Source organism: Sceloporus occidentalis, unplaced genomic scaffold (genome assembly GCF_023333645.1).
Source record: "Sceloporus occidentalis isolate IW3139 unplaced genomic scaffold, rSceOcc1.0.p SCAF_2, whole genome shotgun sequence".
NCBI lineage: Eukaryota > Metazoa > Chordata > Lepidosauria > Squamata > Phrynosomatidae > Sceloporus > Sceloporus occidentalis.
The window spans coordinates 17895933-17915561 of record NW_028316982.1 but is presented as its reverse complement, the minus strand read 5'-3'; the positions used below and the strand labels follow the sequence as shown (position 1 = coordinate 17915561).

Below are 19629 nucleotides of genomic sequence, written 5' to 3'. Positions count from 1 at the left end.
CTTCTTGTGTTACTTTTGAAATGTAACATTTTGCCTTCATTACTCCTCAAAGTAACTAGCTACTGATAACAGTGGCAGTTATGATTTATCATATCCAGCCTGTGCTGAGCAGTTGTGTTTATCCTGGTAGGCCGCACAAGTTGTGCTACGAGTGATTGCATTTCCATTCTTGGCTCAAGCACCAACTGCCAGCCAGTGTGCCAAGATTCTTTACAGTATATGTTCCAGCTCATGACAGTGGTGGGTTACACACCGCCATGAAAGTACGGAGTCAGTCCGTACTAGGGTTAGGAAGGTGCGGTGCTTCCGCACCCCCCTAACCCTAGTACGGACTGAGTCCGTACAAAATGGCGGCTCCCCTTCCACATGGGGGCTGCCTTGATGACGTCATGACCGCGCCACCTCTATACGGGGCAGCGCAGACGTGACGTTGTCGGTCCGCGCCAGGGCGCTTAGTGCGCCCTTTCTGTGGATCAGGAAGGAGCTCCGTTTCGGAGCTCCTTCCTGGTTTGGGGCACCGCTTTGTGTCGCTGGGCGCAGCCTTCAGACAGCTGCGCCCAGTGAAGCAAGGGAGAAAGGGGCCAAGCGGCCCCTTTCTCCTTCTCCCTGCCGCCGCGGGGTGTCCTTGGGGCTTGAAGCCCCAAGGACACCCCTTTTCAGGCTGCGGGGAAGCGGCGTTTTGCCGCTTCCCCGCAGCCTGAAAAGCGACGGATCGGGGCCTCAGCGGCTGCCGTTCTGACAGCTTAAGCCCCGATACACCGGGGAAAGGGGTGGGTACAGCCCGCCCCAAATGGGCGGTCTGTAACTCGCCAGTGTATTGCAAGAAAACTTTTCAAATCCCAGTCATGCTTGCATAACATGCAAAAGAGACCACAGTTCTGGAACATAGCCAGTTTATTCCTGCTGCTTGAATCAGAGTTTGGATAACTTTGGAACTACAACTTAAGAGAATCCACTCTGTCAGTGAGCAACTGGATTTCAAACAATAACTTTCCAAGCTTTCCATAATGGCCTATTGTGGTCTTACACATGTGGATGATCTCTATAGAAGTGGTTGAATATTTTTATCTCATGTAGAATGGCTGCATTCAGATCTGGGTCACAGAAGTGGAGTTGTGTAGGCCATGACCCTGTGCATTCTGTGCATTATGCATGGATGCACGGCACTACTGTGTATTGCACATTGCACATGGATGTACATCAGTTGCATATTTGGTGACTGGATTTAGTTGCATGATGTTGTCACTCAACACAAGGGTTGTGTAGCACAATTAAAGTGTAACTCTGCATGCAGAGATTTGTGCCACACAGTAGTGATGTAGGGCCTCAACCAGTGTAAGCTGAGATTTTAAAATTTATTTTCAGACCTCTCTCCACCTGCCTCACAGTTATATTTTTTTTAGCAATGAGAGCTAAAGTTAATCAATATCATACCAGAAAAAGGAATCTCAAGCATTCTAGAAGCACGTGAATTATGACACGAGGAATGCTATATCTTGCTTACTCATAAGAGCAGTTAACACCTCTCTCGGGGTTAGGTGCTTAGGAAATCTTCCCTCTTGGGATAAATTACAGCAGCTAATTACATTTTGGTCCTCAGTTGGAAGAACATGGTTTGCTAAACACACAGATACACAAAAGTAGACCATTTCCCAGCCACTGGGAGCACTCCATTACCCAGAGTGACAGAATGCACCTTGCAAGCCATTCTGAACAGCAGAGAGACCCTCTGATAGTAAGAAAGGGCTGCAACTCCCTGTGGAAATTATAGGTGAAGTCTTTGAGAGCAAGTGGGAGGGTGGGAGGACTGAGCCCTAGGATGGGAAATGAGGAAGGACCAGAACTGGGGGAAAGGTTGCTTTTTTTTGGACTACAGTTTCCAGAATCTCACAGTTGGGGATTCTGGAAGTTGTCATCCAAAAAAAGTGACATTGTGGGGTCAGAAAATCAAAGGGGATGAAGTTGTTGGAGACATATTTGTGGGAAATGCATTCTTTCTACTGACTGGTTTAATGTGGTACACAGCATGTGAAGTGGATCCAGGGATCCATTCCCACTACATAATTATAGCACTATGAGTCCACTTTAACTACCATGGCAACATTCTATGGAAGCATGTGGTTTACAGTGAGGCACTAGAGCCAGCGTGGCATAGTGCTTTCAGAGTTGGGACTATGACTTTGGAGAACCAGAGTGTGAATCCCCGCTCAGCCATGGAAACCCCATTGGGTGACCTTGGGCAATTCACACTCCCTCAGCCTCAGAGGATGGCATTGGCAAACCCTCTCTGGAGAAAGATGCCAAGAAAATACTGTGATAGGTTCACCTTAGAGTCCCAGCAGCACAACAAATGAGGCACTAGAGCTCTAAGGCCCAGAATTTAAAATGCCCCTGCCTAAAGTATAAATCCCAGAATTCCATAGGATTGGGCCATGGCAGTTGAAGTGGAATCATAGCCATAATTAATCATGTAGACCATGTAGTACTTTTGAGACTAACTAAAGAAAGAGGTTGGCAGCATGAGCTTTCGTAGACTTAAGTCTACTTCCTCAGATTTATATGGATGCTCTATATGCATCTGAGGAAGCAGATTTAAATTCATGAAAGCTCATACTGCCAACCTCTTTCTTTAGTTAGTCTCAAAGGTACTATAAGATCTCTCTACAGACTGATTCTACAGACTAACATGGCTATATCTTGAATTTTACCATGCACAACTGCATTGTGCAGTGTGAAAGGGGTCCAGGTTGGTTTGTTTGACTTGTTTTCATTGATCCTTTGCACTTTTTGCTTGGAAATGAGTGAAGAATTCCTAAATCATTTCCTCCATCATAATTTAGTCAAAGGAGATCATGCCACTCTTGGCAAAGGAAGTGGGGAAAGGAGAGCACAGAAGGAACTGTTAAGTATGCTTATTCCTCATTAAAGCATATAAAAAAGCAGGGGGATCCCCACTCCCCATTTTTGACATCCCCAGTCAGAGTTGCTTAGAATGAAGCTGGCAAGACAGAATGGCAAGCAATTATAGTCATTTTGTTTCACCCTTTGGTGTGTTTATTCTGATTCCAATTTGCATTTTCAGGGAGCTATCCAGAGTGCTGAACTTTTTTTGAGGACTGGGCATAGTGCTTTAGATTGCTCCTATAAAGTTCAGGCTGAAACCCAGAACAGATCCCACTGAGATGTCATGCACCAGTCATTGGTGGGGAACATGTGGATAACCAATATTGGCAGAATGCAACTCCCATGAGTGCCAGTAAGTAGACCCTGTAATTAAAACCATGTGAGTTGCAGCTCAACAACATTTCGAGCAGAGTTTAGAAAAGTTAATGGCCATGCTTGCTAGGGCATTCTAGAAATGCTGCTCTAAAAAAAGAAACAGATAGTGCCTTGGGAGCAGCATCCTGCCAACCCTTTCCTCGCCGGATTGGGGTCAGGGCAGCTACACACCATGGCCCCAATCCAGCATTTTTCCAGCCCCAAAAGAAGCGGCTAAATGCCTCTCCTTTTGGAGCTGGAAAAAGGGCACCCTTGCCACTGTGGCAGCTGCTTTTTGGTGCTCCTTTGGTACTGTGTGTATAAACACTGTGCCAACTAAGTGCTGAGATGCCGCCCACCATCGGTTTGGGCATGTGGTGTGATGCTGGCATGCGAGCAGCTGGCGTGCAGATGCCACACCCCCACACTGTCCCCATGCCAGCATAAAATGTCAGTCTGTTTAGCCCCTTTGTTAACGAAACTCACCAGGCATCAGCTGCTGTGATTGATGGAAATCTGTCCTCCTATAGCAGCAGACTGATGTTTCCCCTCCCTTCTCACCAGTTATTTCCAATGTGACAGTCAGAAGAAAGATCCCTGTTACAACACCCCCCCCCCCCCCCAATACCAGACACTGTTATGGGCTGGTGGTGGTGCTGGTGGAAACAATGGTTGGCTCCATTTTGATAGAGAGCATAACGGATCCCATCACTTGCACAGGTGACTCAGGACTGGGGGACTTTTACCAGCCCTATATATTCCTTAGTCTATTAAATTCATAGAGATCATGAATCCAAATTAGTTAGGAATGTGTAACTCTAGGTTATACATTCGCAACTGTGATTCCAGCCTTAGTTATTTCTCCAGAGCATTACAAATGGAACCAACAATGTGGCCATTGTACTGTGGGTCCCATTATGCAATGGGCATCAGAGCACTATGGGACTTGTTGCACAATAGGCACTAGAAAGCTATGGGTTTCATAGGGCAATGGGCAATTTCATTGTACAACAGGACACTGTGCAGGACATCCTGATACACATTACTGCAGTTTGCTAGAATGGTTTTGTAGCTACAACATCATAAAGTTATAAATTGTTTCTGATGCAGAACCTTGGGTGGAGTTTTATTCTTCTCACCAAACAGGAAATCATTCTTTCCTCTTAAGCATCAAAGAGCAAACAAGTAATTTGAGACAAAGTTTCCCCTATATCAACAGTCCCCTGAAGATGTTGCCCTGTTGCCTAGTTGCTGAAAAGTGGTTGCTGGTTCTCCTATCCTGTTTGTGATGTTGCTTTTTTGCTACCAGGCAGCAGCCATCATGTAGGGTGCTGTGGTGACAAAAGGGGACCTGAGGTAGTCTGTGTCCTGCTGCAGTGCAAATTTTACAATTCATGGCACCACTTTGTTGGGCTGCTGTACACAGAATGTTGTGGTCATACAGCTGTAAATGCCAAGTCCCCAGCAGGCTGGATATGCTTTCAGAAGTGCTAGCATAACACAAGGGCTTTTCAAATGTTGCCTCCCTGTGGGATTAATTGTCAAATGCTGCAGAAGTAGGCTAGATGTCAGAAGTGGCTTGTTCACTTTCTGCATACTTCAGCTGGCAGTTGCCAAAAAAGAAAAGAAAAGAAAAAAGCTTGTATTTTGGAAAACTAGAAGAACCGGAGTGCTAACATGGGCTGAAAGTCAGCAGTGACTGCCTGACAAGCATGTAACTTGATGACATAAAAGGACATAGAGCTTGGGAAGTTACTTTTTTACAAGCGGTAAGTGACAATTATTGTTCCTAGGCACCTCCAAAAATAAGTTGTCAATATTTTAAGCTGCAATTCTACATCACTGTTTATATTATATAAATTTATAAATCCTTAGTTTCAAACCCCCATTAGCAAATTGTGAGGATGTGTATCAGGACACTGGCAAATGTGCTCCAATGTGCATCAGACATGTGCACTGAGTGCACTGGGCTTTTGTGCACTGGGTTTTTCTGATGTGGATTGGACACTTCTGATGTACACTGAGCACTTCTGATGTGCATTGGGCACTTCTGGTGCATATTGGGTATTCCTGTTGTGCTCCGACACTTCCTAACTGGTATACAGATGCACACTGGGGAATGCCCCAGTGCACATTGGTGCCTATTGTGTGTGGGGCCATGGTACATCAGTCACTCCACTATTGTACAATTGATGCCCATACATACTAATGTCACAGCATCCCCTAGATGAACGTTGTGAAATTGATCCATTCTATTTCCCATGCACATACATCCACTTACAAAAAGGTAAGTCCCATATTGAATTCCAGCCAAAGTTTAAAAAGTAACTATTTGAATGTCCTTTCCCCTGAAAGTAATAGGTTACTTATAATAAAACTACTAGTTAACTAGTAACTAGTTAAAAGTAACTAGTTTTTGGTTACATTGAAAATCGGAATGGTTCAAGCCACTAGCCTGTGGTTAATATGTAACCTGGCACTTACAGGAATTTTGATTAGGTCAAGAAGCCAGTTCTCTTCAAAGGAATGTATCTTTATTGACACTAAGACAAGCATTCAGTCACGCAGGCTCACAAGAACTCAAGAATAAACGAGTTAGCATTGGGATAGACAGGCTTTCTAATGGGGATATTTACCAAAGATGTGGTTGCTCCAGATGATCCAATGAAGCGTTGGACTCGGCCGTGTGGTGGGACATGGATCAGCAATCAGTTGGAGCTAAGTCAAAATTCAGAGTGACATGGAATCACTGTGGATTATTGACCAGCACACAGAACAAAGGAATTTGGGTCCTTATATAGGCCAAAAACATCCTCAGGCAAAGGTTGTTTACTACACTTCAAAGATGCCAAATTTGCATGGTAAAGATCACTTGATACAGATAGATTCCAGAGGTGGCAAAAGGTCTTCTCTGGCTAGGATGGAAAACATCCTGGGCCATAAATTACCTAGCCTTCCTGCTATTGTGAAAGTGAATCTTTTCCCGATTGTGACTCCTAAACAAGCTGATTGATCTCTATTTCAAGCCCTGCATATGTGGTCTGCCCACTTTTGGGTCCATGGCAGCTCACATTTGTTAGGGCGTGGAAAGATGTGTTGTGTCCACCACGACCACCTACAGAATTGAACCACGTCAACAGGATGCCAGGGAGAAGGAATCTGAAGAGATGTCTGCAAAGGTATTCAGGCCAAGAAGAAAAATATTATTTCACCACTGCAAACGGCCTCAAGCTCCCGGCTTGAGAAATAATGACAAGAGCACTTCAAGCCTTCACTCTACACGAGGGCTTTAATAAATAAGTTACCTTAATAAATAAGTTACTTTGCCAACCAAACAACCATAACAACAAAAACAGAGAGGCAGTTACTCTAACACCAACTGTCATAACTGACACTCTTTCTCAGAAGGACTGACGGCATCAACATTCCATAATTCAAGTGTCAACTGTCAACTGCCACTGGAACTGTAATAGGTTCCGCTACAGCTCTATCTTGTGGACACATAAATGTCATTTCCTAACAACACTACAGTTCCGTCTAGGGCCATGGAGGAAAAGCACGCACACCCAAAATTAAAGAATATGTTCAGTACTCAGAACATGGTCCCTACTCCTATTTCTTTTGCCATGTCATGAAGAGATCAAAGAAACAGCATGAAGATAGCAAGAGCCAGCAGCTGAAACATGTGATCCTCCTTCTCCAGTATTTAGTAAAGTCACACTTCCATAACTCTAAAAGCAATTAATGTTACATCACAGAAAGAATAAAGATTAAATGAAAGCTACGGGGCTTTAAGGTACAATCACACAGGGATATGCCAGGTTCTCAGGAATTGACTGTAGTGGACTCTTGATGGTGGGATGTTTTGTTGATTTTCATCTTCTGACTCATAACAGATTTTGAATTATTTTAATTCTGTAGTTGTTTAATTGCATTTTAATAATAACTATGTGTTTTAATTTATGGCTTTGTATACATTTTAATCTTTGTAAACCTCTTTGCCTCCCAGTATTGGGGGAAAGGCATGTTCTAAATGAATCAATAACAGCAGGAATAATGATAATATAATATTTATACCTTTATTATTGGGAAAATAATAAAACAAACTACAAGTAACTAGGCCGTTGTTTTGGTAACCAGTGGTGGCCAGCCACTTGTGGATTTTAATCTAAATCCGCTTGATTTTAATCCAAATATTAAAGGAGCTAATCAAGATGCTAAACTTATTCTGGGGACAGGATTTAACATTTTGGATAGCTCCTTAAAAACATAGAGTGGATTCACATTCCCACTGACATGAGAGCTAGTGGCGATGCTGGCTGGTGAATTCTGGGAACTATAGTCCGGGCATAACCAAAATAGTCAAAGATTTCCCATTCCCTGGATTAAGCATTGATCAGAACAAAGACTGCAGTCAAGAAATCAGAAGAAAATTAGGAATGGGAAGGGGGGCTATGAAAGAGCTAGAAAAGAGCCTAAAGTGTAAAGATACACAACTAAGCACTAAAGTTGGGATCATTCAAGCAATTTTATTTCCCCTGACTATGCATGGATGTGAAAGCTGGATGGTGATAAAAGCTAACATGGAAAAAAACCCTCATTTGAGATGTAGTGCTGGAGAAAAGTGCCTACTGTGGCTAGCCAAAAAGACAAACAAATAGGTTCTAGAACAGATCAAGCCTGAGGTCCCCCTGGAGGCTAGGATGACTAAATTGAGGCTGTTGTACTTTGGCCACATTATGGGAAGGAATGAATCATTAGAAAAGACAATAATGCTAGGAAAGGAGGAAAGCAGTAGAAAGAGACCACATTTCAGATGGTTGGACTCAATCAAGGAGGTCATGGGTATGAACCTGCAGTACCTGAGCAAAACACTAGAGGATAGGGGATCTTGGAGATGTTTCATCCACAAGGTCACCATGAGCTGAAGTTGACTTGAAGGCAGTTAACAACAACATAAAATTCCATCACTCTAAGGCACTATCGGCAATTTAAAATGCCATTTTTCCAGGCAAAGGACTACAGCAGCTACAGCAGGCAAGGTATCATTGCCAGTGGACTCTGCAGGAATGCAGGGGCCTTGGTAGATGCTCAGGGGTGCCAGATTGCTGGTATCACACCAATAACTTGCCTTTATTTCCCAGAAAACTGTGCAGAAGACTAGGTTATTTTTTTCACTGCTGATGTATTATTCTGAATCATATCCTTCAGTGTGCACTTCCATCTGGGAAAGAGTCCTATCTCTTTTGCAAGTGAATGGCCAGTGATAAAGGGAGCTCAGAGCCATCACTGAGCCTGAGCCTGCACACAAGCAAACAGTCTATCATAGCCTCGTTCCCAGCAATGGTAATCCAATTTCTGTTATTTTTCATTGTTAAGAAATATATATTTATATATAAGGCGGCGGAGAGAAAAAGAGATAGTGAAAGAGAGAGAGAGAGAGTGCCATGCATCAATCTGATAACGATGTTTGAATAATGGGTGCTGCTTCTCCCTTCTTCTTTTTTTTTCAAATTTTTGTGATTATGGCAGTTTTATAGCAGCATTATGGAAACATGACAGGGAAGCTAAAATCTGATTACACCTAAATCTTGGCCCATTATGTGATTATTATGAGCCACAGTACAGTAGGAGTTACATCGTTAAGATAGTAGGAATTTCTAATATAATTAGATCAGATTGGCAGCCTCAGAGAAATCGGGGTGGAGCATTACAATGGCATTCCTGTAAATGCCAACAGCCCTGGCTTCCAGTCAGCACACACCTGGAAGGTGTAAATTCTCAACTTCCACGAAGACATTGCCATTCCTCTTTTTTTTTACCCTCTTTGAAGCTATAGAATCCCAAAGGTTCCTTGGCGATGGAGAAAGATAGAACCCAGGACTCATAAATTTAGAAGAGAACAAATACTTTATTTAAATCAGGTTACCCAGTTCTGCCTACAGGTTGAAGTCTTCCTTATCCAAAAATGCTTGGGAACAGATATGTTTGGAATTTCAGGGTTGTTTTTATTTTATTTTGGAATACCTGTATTTGCTATGATATGATATGATACATCTTGGAGATGGAACCCAAATCTAAACACAAAATTCATTCATGTTTCATATATACCTTTTACACATACCTTGAAGGCTGTGTAAATTTATGGCACTTTGTAAATAAACTGTAATAATAATAATAATAATAATAATAATTTTGTACAATATTTTAAAATAACTTCATGCATGAAACAAAGTTTGTGTACACTGGCATATCAGAAAGCAAAGGCATCACTATTTCAGCCACTCATGAAAATGTTTTGGTTTTTGGAATATTTCAGATTTTTGAATAAGGGAGACTCAACCTGTACTGATTTCTAGATTCCAGTAGACACAGGTTCTGTTTGTGCCAAATAATGGTAAAATTAGAAGTGGAAACATCTCAGTCTGTATGTAGCCTCAGTGTATGGTAGAGATGTGAAGAATATTTGGAACTATTTCTTCTTAGATTGAAAAATCGGCCTTCTCACTGTCAGGAAACCCCTTCACACAGAATAACAGACCAGCAAGAATTTTGTGCATTTTTCTCCTGATAGTTAAATGTCTTTAAGTGTTGCAGAGGAATTACTTTTCAGAGACACATGGTTTTTTGTGTGTGTGTGTGTGTGTGTGTGTGTGTGTGTGTGTGTGTGTGTACAACCCCCCTCCCCCCTGCAGAACATTGATTTCTTGTTCAGAACACAACAACTGGAGACCCACACATTTCCCAATCATGGTTTAGGGACACGGAAACCTAAGGAATCTTATAAAACCATCTGAAGGCAGTGGGGTTTATGGCCACCCTGCATGGTGTATTCTTGTCATGATTACCCAAAGCCATCATTTTTTTTCATTAGTGAGCTCAGATCTCCTTTATAAGTCTCCTACCTACCTCAAGAGCTGTCCTGAATTGTCCAGCTGCCATTGCATACTTCTTCTGCCTATAGCAAGTGCTGGCATCCTTTAAGGACACCTGAAGCCATTTGTCCATCTGTGGTAGAACGATGCTCATGTTAGGTGATCTCTGGGAATCCATACTTGGGGCCTCTAGACATTTTGCTTCTTCATTGGTGGGCAGCTGGGACTCCAGAAACTCATAGGTAACATCCTCCTCATCCATGTAGACCAACTTCATTTCTACCTCCATGAGGTTCTTCAAGGGGATGTGGGACAGAAGCACTGGAAAGGGGTGACACTCTGTTTCTGGCAGACGCGACTCTTTCTTCAGAGTCAGCTTTTCCTCACTCTCTGCCTTTCTTTTAAGGCTCAGTCTTTCTGCATCATGGCTTTGTTTTTCCTTGATGCTGTTCTTCTCAGCTTTTAGTTTCTCCATTATGTTTTCTATAGTTTCTCCCCCTGAGGGGCTTTTAACCTCTTGCAAAGCTTCCGAAATATCATTCTGCCGGTATGTCGTTCCTTTCACTTCTTCAGCAAGGTACTCCTTTTGGCATATTTCATTTGTGATGTACTCAAAACGTGGGTTGTTTGCAGTTTCCATGACTCACCAAAAAAAGGACCAATAAAAAGTGCTAGATGCAGAATCCTAAGTGGGAGGAGGAGGAGAAAGGTGGGAAAGTTTACAGTTCTGAGCTGTGCAAAAAGAAGATGCAAAACAAATGTTTTATTCAATTTGCCCACAACTGCTGACTTCAAATGGTGCCAATCACCCATAGTTAGCAAAGAGCAGGATTATTATTATTATTATTATTATTGCCCTGAAAGATTTCAGAATCATAACCTCTTTTTGTATATAGAAATACAAAAAGAAGTGTCTGCAAAGCTGTTATACAATAGATAAAAGATATATTGAAATCTGTTTCATAGGCTGCATCTACACAGCAGAATAAATGAAGGGTGACACCACTTTAACTGTCATGGCTCCATGCTATGGAATTCTGGGATTTGTAGTTTTGAAAGATATTTAGTCTTCTCTGTCAGAGAGTTCTGGTACCACAACAAACTACAAATCCCAAAATTCCATAGCATGGAGCCATGGCAGTTAAAGCATTCCACATGCAGCCCTAGTTATCACTTAGGGGTCTTTGGGGAGTTCCTTGGACTCCTAGAAAATGCAGGATGCATTTTCCTTATTGGGGGTACATCTACACTGTAGCAATAATGTCTATGACACCCCTTCCAGGGAGCTAAAAAGAAACCACTTTTCGTAGCTTCTTTTTGCTCCTTCCAGGGACTGGATTGGTGCCACTGCGTGTGGTTGCCACAGCACCAATCTGGGACAAAAAGGGGCAGCTGCATGCCACCCATCTGTATAGCCCCATAGTAAAATAGTGTCCCTTACTGTATATAAAATGGCAAAATCAGGGGGTTAGTTTGTTTTCGTTTTTTTAATTTTTTTAGGGGGGATTTATATCTTTTGGGAATATTTCCAATCCATGGATGGTTAACTCCGTGGATGCAGAATCTGTGGATAAGGAAGGCTGATTGTACTACTGATTGCCTCCAGGAGTGATGAGAAACATATTTCTCACACATTTTTCACATTAAAAAAAACCCTGACTTGATTCCTATGTTGAGAGAAAGGTGAGTTATAAATTAAATATATATTTACATCCCATCTTTCTCCCAATGTAGGATTCAAGGCAGAGTTTTTAAAGGTGAGAAATATGTTTCTCATCACTCCTTGAGGCAATCAGTAATAATTATATACACATGAATATAATCACCACTCTGGTGCTCCAAGGCACTCACAAACTACAAAAGGATTTTTACAAGTGTATTTTGCCCATCATTAATTCATCCCATTGAGTCAAGGTTGGGAAAATGTATGGAAGCCAGGGTCCAATCCTTCTCCATTCCACCCTGACCCCCAGACTGTACCCCCCATAACAACCCCAAATACCTATCTGTATTCCATCTAATATGGAAACAGGAAGAGCTTTCTTATCACATCCTGTCACCATTTTGAGAATGACTGAGGTATTTAGGGTAGTGCAAGATTCTAGTTGCTTATGGAGACAAGATGGGGAAAATTTGACATAATTTCATATATTCAGCCAAATATTGCCATTTAACAAAAAAATATCCAAATGTGCCATTTGGATGCTGTGCTGGAGGTGCGTCATGGCATGTGCCATCTAAAAGGGTGCGCGCCAAAATGACACACGGGCATCATTGTTAGGGCTTGAAGCGTGCAGACACTCAGCCCTCACCCCATCCACAGGCCAGCACAAAGGTCTGAATAGCCCCTATGCCACAGCTGGTCTATATAGCCCCTATGCCATTGCATATAATGAGACTTGAGCATGCATGGATTTTGGTATCCATGGAGGTCCTGGAATCAAATTCCAGCAGATACGAAGGGCCCACTGTAGTGACTTTGTTGTAAAATGGGGCACATTATCTCTCAACCCCATCTCCTGGACAAAAAATAAAAAACAAAACTTCCAGTCACTACTGGACTTGACTTTAAAAGCAAACAAACGTCTACCTCTGTACAACCCACAGAATGAAAAAATGGCAACTATACCACTGGAAGTTTCCTGCTCTGTTTATAGTAGCCCACTTCTTTGATAAATCATGAGGCTTGAGGAGAAAAGTCAGGACATACATTTAACATCTTTGGATGTTGATTTTTAGAGACCGACTTACTTCTCTGAAGATTGTGTATACAAATGGGAGGGACAGGGTGGGAGTCATGCAAAGATGGACTATTAAATTGTTGTATGAGAAATAACCACATTGTAGACCACAGGCCAGCACGATATTAAGTGCCACCATGGTGTAGTGGTTTGAGTTTTGGACTATGACTCTGGGGACCAGGATTTGAATTGACACAAAGTTCAGGTCAGAGCCGCTCTAAACAAATCTTGTCAAGAAACCTGTGTAATAGGTTTGCCTTAGGGTCACTATAAGTTGGAATGAATTTGAAAGCACACAACAACAACACCAGAGGTGGGGAACTGTTAGGGGTTGAAGGGCTACATCAGGCCCCTAGAAGACCTTTGAGAGCCAAACAACCACATTGTGTTCCTTCACCTCAGAATTTTTCCCAATTTTTGAATTCCCCCACATTATTATTATTATTATTATTATTATTATTATTTAAAACTAAAAATGCATGCAGGCAATTTGGACATGTTTTTGTCCTCACTCTAGCTCTTTCAGACCCAGGAAAGGACTTTAGCTGATCAGAGAGTACTGTAACCCAACTTTTGTTTGCTTCCTGGTTAGATAAAGGACTTTTCTGATTCCACAGAGCTGTAGGAGGGGAAATAGTGAAATGGTTTTGATGTGGGGCTATTTCTAATTTCAAATTAGATGGGGAGTGAATGGGGTGGGGTTGGGTCCCTCAAATGACCTCAGGGATTGTTACCCCCAAAGGTAGGGGACCTGGGATCCCCACCCACAGAGATAGTGTATTTGGGGGAATTTATTAGTTCAGTGGGGGGGGGGGGGGAGTCAAGAGCTGGGCAAGCTTGAGGATTGTTTTCATCTATATATACCAGTATCAACTGTGAGAAGACTTCAGATTTAATGAATAAAGAAGGCTTTATTTAGAAATAGGCAAGAGAGCACATAACCACACAGTAAAAATTAAGTCTAATACATCATACAAGTATAACTGAAATGGAGATATGGAAAGTGGGGTGTGGTTCAGACAGAGGTTGAGGGCAACAGATGAAAGAGACCATCTGTGCACACACGAAGCTAGAGGCTAATGTTTATATCTGATTTCCTGGCCTGGAGGGGTACTTTGAGCTCCCTTGCAGTGTAATAAGGGGCTGGTGGTCTTCCTAGGGAATCAACAATGAGTTTCTAGAATGATTGAAGGTTTAACAAAAACATTGATTGGATTTAGGACAGCCCCAAGACAGAAGGATAGGGAAGTTGGTTGGAAACACAGCAGGGGGTAGGTAGAAGATACTGTCTTACTTAGCTTAGTGCCCATGGGCCTGAATAGGCAGCCCTTTAAAGCCACCCTCCGGGCAGCTTTGGAGTGCAGCATTTTGAAGCCGCATGTCCTGAAGCTGCCCTGAAGCCACCTGGAAGTTGGGCAGCTGCACTGATGTGGGCATCATTACACTCTTGCGGTGCATCATTTATATTCTACATGCTGCCGGAACATCATGAAGCTGCCATGTGGCCATGGTGGGGCTGGCAAAGCTGGCTTTTCCCTGGCCAAAAAAGGAACGGATCTTATCCTCTCCTTTTTCTGCTGGGTTCATGGTGGACTGAGGCCACAGTGTGTGTTTGCCATGGCCCCAATCCATCTTTGGAAGGGGCAACTTCAAGCCATCCCATCTGTTTTCCCCTTTTGTCTCTAGCGAAAGAGGATTTGCAGAAAGCCTGGTAGAGGATGGAACAATCAGCAAATGCATTTCACCTTTATTTTGGTACTAACTAGATCCTTTGCAAGTTTTTGGGTCAATATACCTTTCCCATGAGGCACTTCCTGTTTCAGAGATCATCATGGCCTCTTAAAACATGCCTAGCTCTAGGCATGAAAATATGAAACAATGTGGGGGTGTCGAGAGTGCTAATATGATCCATAAGGTGCATTTTCTACATCCCTGTTATTGACCCATCTAGAGCTTGAAAAAGTTAATTTCGGTACTAGAACACTCAGAATCCTGCAGCCATCATGAGCAATGGCTGGGCCATTTTATTTCTTTGTTTTGGTGTTAATTACTGTTAGTAAGGGAAGTGAGCACACTGGAGTGATTGCTATCCCTTTATGTGGAAAAAGAAGACCTTGGTTCACAGTCATTGTGATGGGAACAGCAATCAGCTATCTCACAGACTGGTTGAGGTCAGCAGAAATGAAGAGGTGGTGTTTCTTGTTCTTTCCCTTCTCTGTTCAGCTAAGAAAGGCCATGACTCAGACATTGGAAAGTGCCTTTAAGTCCCACTGATTTCAATAGGTGGAACTTTAAAATGTCTTTAATTTGGCCATTGACATTAAGGGGACTCTACACACAGTGCTTCACTTTGACTGGGTCATGTCCAGAGGCTGTATACTCTATGTTCAAGGATCACATTTGGGGGAAGAACCTGTCTACAGCTGATGTTAAATAAATGCCCCATGTATGGTTGGTGCATGAAAGACCAGAATATACATGCATTTCTGGGTAAGTCCTTCTTCCTGAGTTGATGGTCTTTTCCAGCATATGAATCAGGAAAAGATGTGAAAAAAAGACCTTGCAAATGATCAAGAGACTGGAGAGATCATTAAAAATAATATCAAAAGATGCCTTATTGGACAACAGTGGGAAAATATAATTGCCTTAATGATCAGTTCTTGTGTTTCTGTGGTGTAGTGATAAATGTTCACATACAGGTGTACATTTATTATAGAGTAAACATTAGAGCTGGGAAGTATTGATTTTTTTTTACAAATTTAAAGATATAATTAAAACAGTCTGTTTTTGCATAAAAAGGCATGAAGGAATCCCATAGCACATTTAAGATTCACTGGTTTATTCTAGCATGAGCTTTTGTGGATGTGAATTGATATGCACAAAAGGTGCCTCTACACTGTAGAAACAATGCAGTTTGTCACCACTTTAAGTGCTGTACTGCCATCCTATGGATATGTAGTTTTATAAGGCCTTTAGCCTTCTCTGCCAAAGAGTGCTGGTGCCTCGTATAACTACAAATTCCAGGATTCTGTAGGATGCAGCCAAGCCAGTTAAACTGGTGTTAAACTGCATTATTTCTACAGGGAAGGTGCACCCATGATGACTGCAATGCTGTTTCAATTGCAAAGCATTTTCAGACAAGTATCTGGAGAGACCCCTTTGGGTTCTTGCTGACACTACTTGTCTCAATGTGTCCCATGATCTGAAGAGTTCTGGAGTTCTCATTTCCCAGTGCCCCAGTCTGCAGTGTTTCAAATGTTGTTTCTATTTCAGACAATACTGGTTTGGGCTACTGTTGTACTGTTCAAGCAATGACAAAAGAATCTAAGTCGACATGACAAGGGGAAAATCCAAGACTTAAATATAAGGCAGTGGTGTCACTATGGAGATGTGGAGAGTGCAAAATGCACTGGGTGATATCTGAGAGGAGTCAGGTGACACTTGGTTGGGCCCTCCTCTTGCTGTGTGTGTGTGTGTGTGTGTGTGTGTGTGTGTGTGTGTGTGTGTGCAGTGCAGTGCAGTGCTGCCTGACCAATGGAGACAAGGCAGCAGAGAAGGAGGGGTGAGCACCCACACATTGTCCCCCCATCTTCCCCAGTTTCTTGCCTGGCTTGTGGCTGGTCTTGGTGGTTGGAGTACAGGCTAGGGGGCAGGGCAGACTGCTGCTACCACCACCACCATCACCACCACCAGGCACCTGCACTGGGTAATACCAACACTAGGAATGCCGTTGATATAAGGTGTTGCAAGATGCAAAGGAAAGAGAAGTAAAACTTGAAAACCTTATTATCACTTCATTCATGTAACAGAGCAAGGAGATCTCATCAAATAGCCTTGCACTTTAGCCTATGATGTCATTGTTCATCTCTGGAAAAAAACCCAGTACCTGAGTTTCCATTGAACAAAGTCAATCCACTCTTGATATGTACAGTACATATTCCATCGATAGGCCAAACCAGAGCTGGATAGCTTTGTGTCAGAGGTGAACACTTAGTGCAGACTTTACTGCATCAGGGGAGTTGGCACAGAGATGTTTTCCTGTTTTATTGGGGAGACATCTCCTTATATACCTCTCTTCCCTTCCCACGTCGCTCAAGGGAAATTGCCAACCTTAGATGAGACAAGGCCAACTGCATCCTGATCACTTTATCTTATAAATTCTGTGTTATAAGACATTCCATTGCATACCTTTTGGCTCTTAAAGCTGCTTGGTCTCTCTGACAGGCACTGCTTTCCAAATACCAGTGAGCAATCTCCAGCTATTAGGACAATGTATTTTATCATTGTCTCCCCTTAACAAAACTTCAACAAATCATTCTCAACTAGGCATGGGAATGTGTAGTTTGTGGGTCACAAAAGGCCTCATGAGCAACCTACTTCATGAGAAATCAACAGACCCCCAAAGGAGGATCACAACTGCAGAAGCTACCAGGAGGCATAATTTTCCCCTTTAAAGTTATTTTGTCCCCTGAGATATTATTTCCTCCAGAAACTGCCGAGTCACTTACTTTGAGGGGAGGGGATGGGCAGGCTCAGCATTCAGGTGTGGAAGCAAAAGTGGAAAATGGGTGCACACCACCTCAGGATTGTGCACATATGTACACCCTGCCTTTGACAAAGTCCAAGCCAAATTTATTGTTTTTGCTCTATCCTTTTAAGTATTTTTATATACTTATGGCAACCCTAAGGTGAACCGATCATGAGATTTGCTTGGCAAGTTTCTTCAAACCTAATGAGAAATTGGCCTGGAGCCTATTGGTTACTCTCAACTAGAGTAGGTCCATTGAATCAATTACTGAATGGAGTCTACCCCCATTGATTCAGATGGTCTACAACAGTGGGGGCTAAGAACTAGATTTAGGCTATGGTCTACAGAAGATGCATTATTCAGTACCCCCACCCCCAAATGTGTTGACATGGATTACCCATTTGCATTTATTGTTTTCTCAATTTGCTATTGTTATTTGGCATCAAGTGGCCTTTGACTCTGTTCATGGTGACCATATGAATGGGAGACCACCATAAACCCCAATCATCAACAGCTTTGCTCAGGTCCTGCAAACTCAAGAGCTGAGGCTTCCTTTACTGAATAAATCTATCTATAATGCGTTCTTTCACTTTTCTTACTGAGGTTTATCATATTTCCCATTAAGTCATATCATGTCTTGATATGTTCAAAGTACAATAACTTCAATTTAGCCATTTTGGCTTTTATTAAGAATTACTCTTTAAACCATTTATTTGTCTTTTTGATGGCCTATGATATCCACAGAACTCCTCTCTAGCACCTTATTCCAAATATTTTACTCTTCTTCCAATCAGCTTTCTTTATTTTCTGGCTTTCACAACCATATATAGCAGCTGGAAATACTATAGCATGATGATCCTGATATAGATATTTAATATGCCTTTACACTTAAGAATCTGGTCTAGTTTCTTCATAATTTCCCTTACAAGTCTTAGCTCTCTGATTTCTTTACTACAGTCTCCATTTTAACTAATGACCAAGGCAAAGTATAGAAAATCTTTAATTATTTTGATTTTTTTCATATGTTTACTCTATACATGACTGGTGATTCCCATATCAGTGAAGTGGTAAATCCACTCTAGGTTTTCTTTCATACTTCAAGGGAACTGTCTAATCTGAGAAACCTATCTGGCGATAGTGTTCAACTCTTTGTACAGTTCTTTTGAAGATCAGGCTAAAAACTGTGTGTAAGGGAAGATGAATCTCTACCCTGAGAAAGTAGAATACCAGTTTGAACATCTAGAGCAGCTGTTCTTTGGAAACTGTTTGTTTAGACAAACCAATCCGTCAACAGTATTAAGGAGCAAATATTCACACATCATTATCTTTGTGTGATAAACATATTTTTCTGATCACTTTTCTCAAATTGTACATTCTTCTATTTCTTTGCAAAAGTTCGCTGTAAAATTGCATTTCTTGCAAGCTACAGGCAGTTGAAAACATAATTTTGTTATAAATAGTCAAGGAAAGGAGTCTTCCATTTCTCTTAAAAGGTTCATAATCAACCTAACCCATCAAGAATGAAAAGGAGAGGTGGCTACCAAATATTATTGGCAGAGAACAATCTCTTTCAGAAGGACTCTCTGTGTTCACCAAAATGTCCTTCTCTGGCTGATGTGATCAAGCAGCCTGATCTTTGCGTTCCTTGGAATTAACTCTTTTCTTCTTGCTTGGATTGACAATTATGGGTTACAAAAATGACAAATACAGCAGCAAGGTAGGCAGCCTTCTCTAAATGGGAAAAAACCCTAACTAAAAAGATCACCCATTTTAAATGGGGCGGAGGGAGAAAATTGTACTTTTGTACTTTGTCCTTTTAAAATGATCTAATTTTAGATCCCTGTGTACTAGAATGAAGGGGAGAGGGAGAGAACTTTCTAATTGGAAAAAGGAGTCTACCTTTGGCACACTGGCCCTATGTTTTTCTGTCTATTTTATTTAATCATAAGTGTGGTTATGCTTTCAATGCATTCACTCAGAACACTTGCAGCTAAGTCACACTGACACTTCTGATGACCCTGTTGTAAAACTGGGCTATCAAGAGTGACCTTGCCACATTCTTTGTAATTTGACCTTTAAATATTCTTAAAAGCACTTTTAAAAATACTTCTTTTACTAGAAAAAAAAGTGGCATAGACTTCTTGAGCCTGGATTGATCCATGCAATAGAATGAGGTGGTGTGGTCCTGAGCCACTCAGATGGCAATTTTGTTGTTGTTCCCTGCTTT

General features: G+C 41.9%; 1 protein-coding gene across 4 annotated transcripts in view; it reads right to left on the bottom strand.

Annotated features, from left to right (window-relative positions):
- The window catches only part of SPATA16 (spermatogenesis associated 16), a 253112-nt gene that overhangs the window by 225087 nt on the left and 8396 nt on the right, over positions 1-19629 (bottom strand). For all 4 annotated transcript variants that reach the window (XM_089507589.1, XM_089507596.1, XM_089507602.1 and 1 more), the window contains exon 2: positions 10168-10818. In XM_089507589.1, the coding sequence (XP_089363715.1) occupies positions 10168-10773 (606 nt within the window). In that variant the 5' untranslated portion in view covers positions 10774-10818. The remainder of the gene's footprint in view (positions 1-10167; positions 10819-19629) is intronic.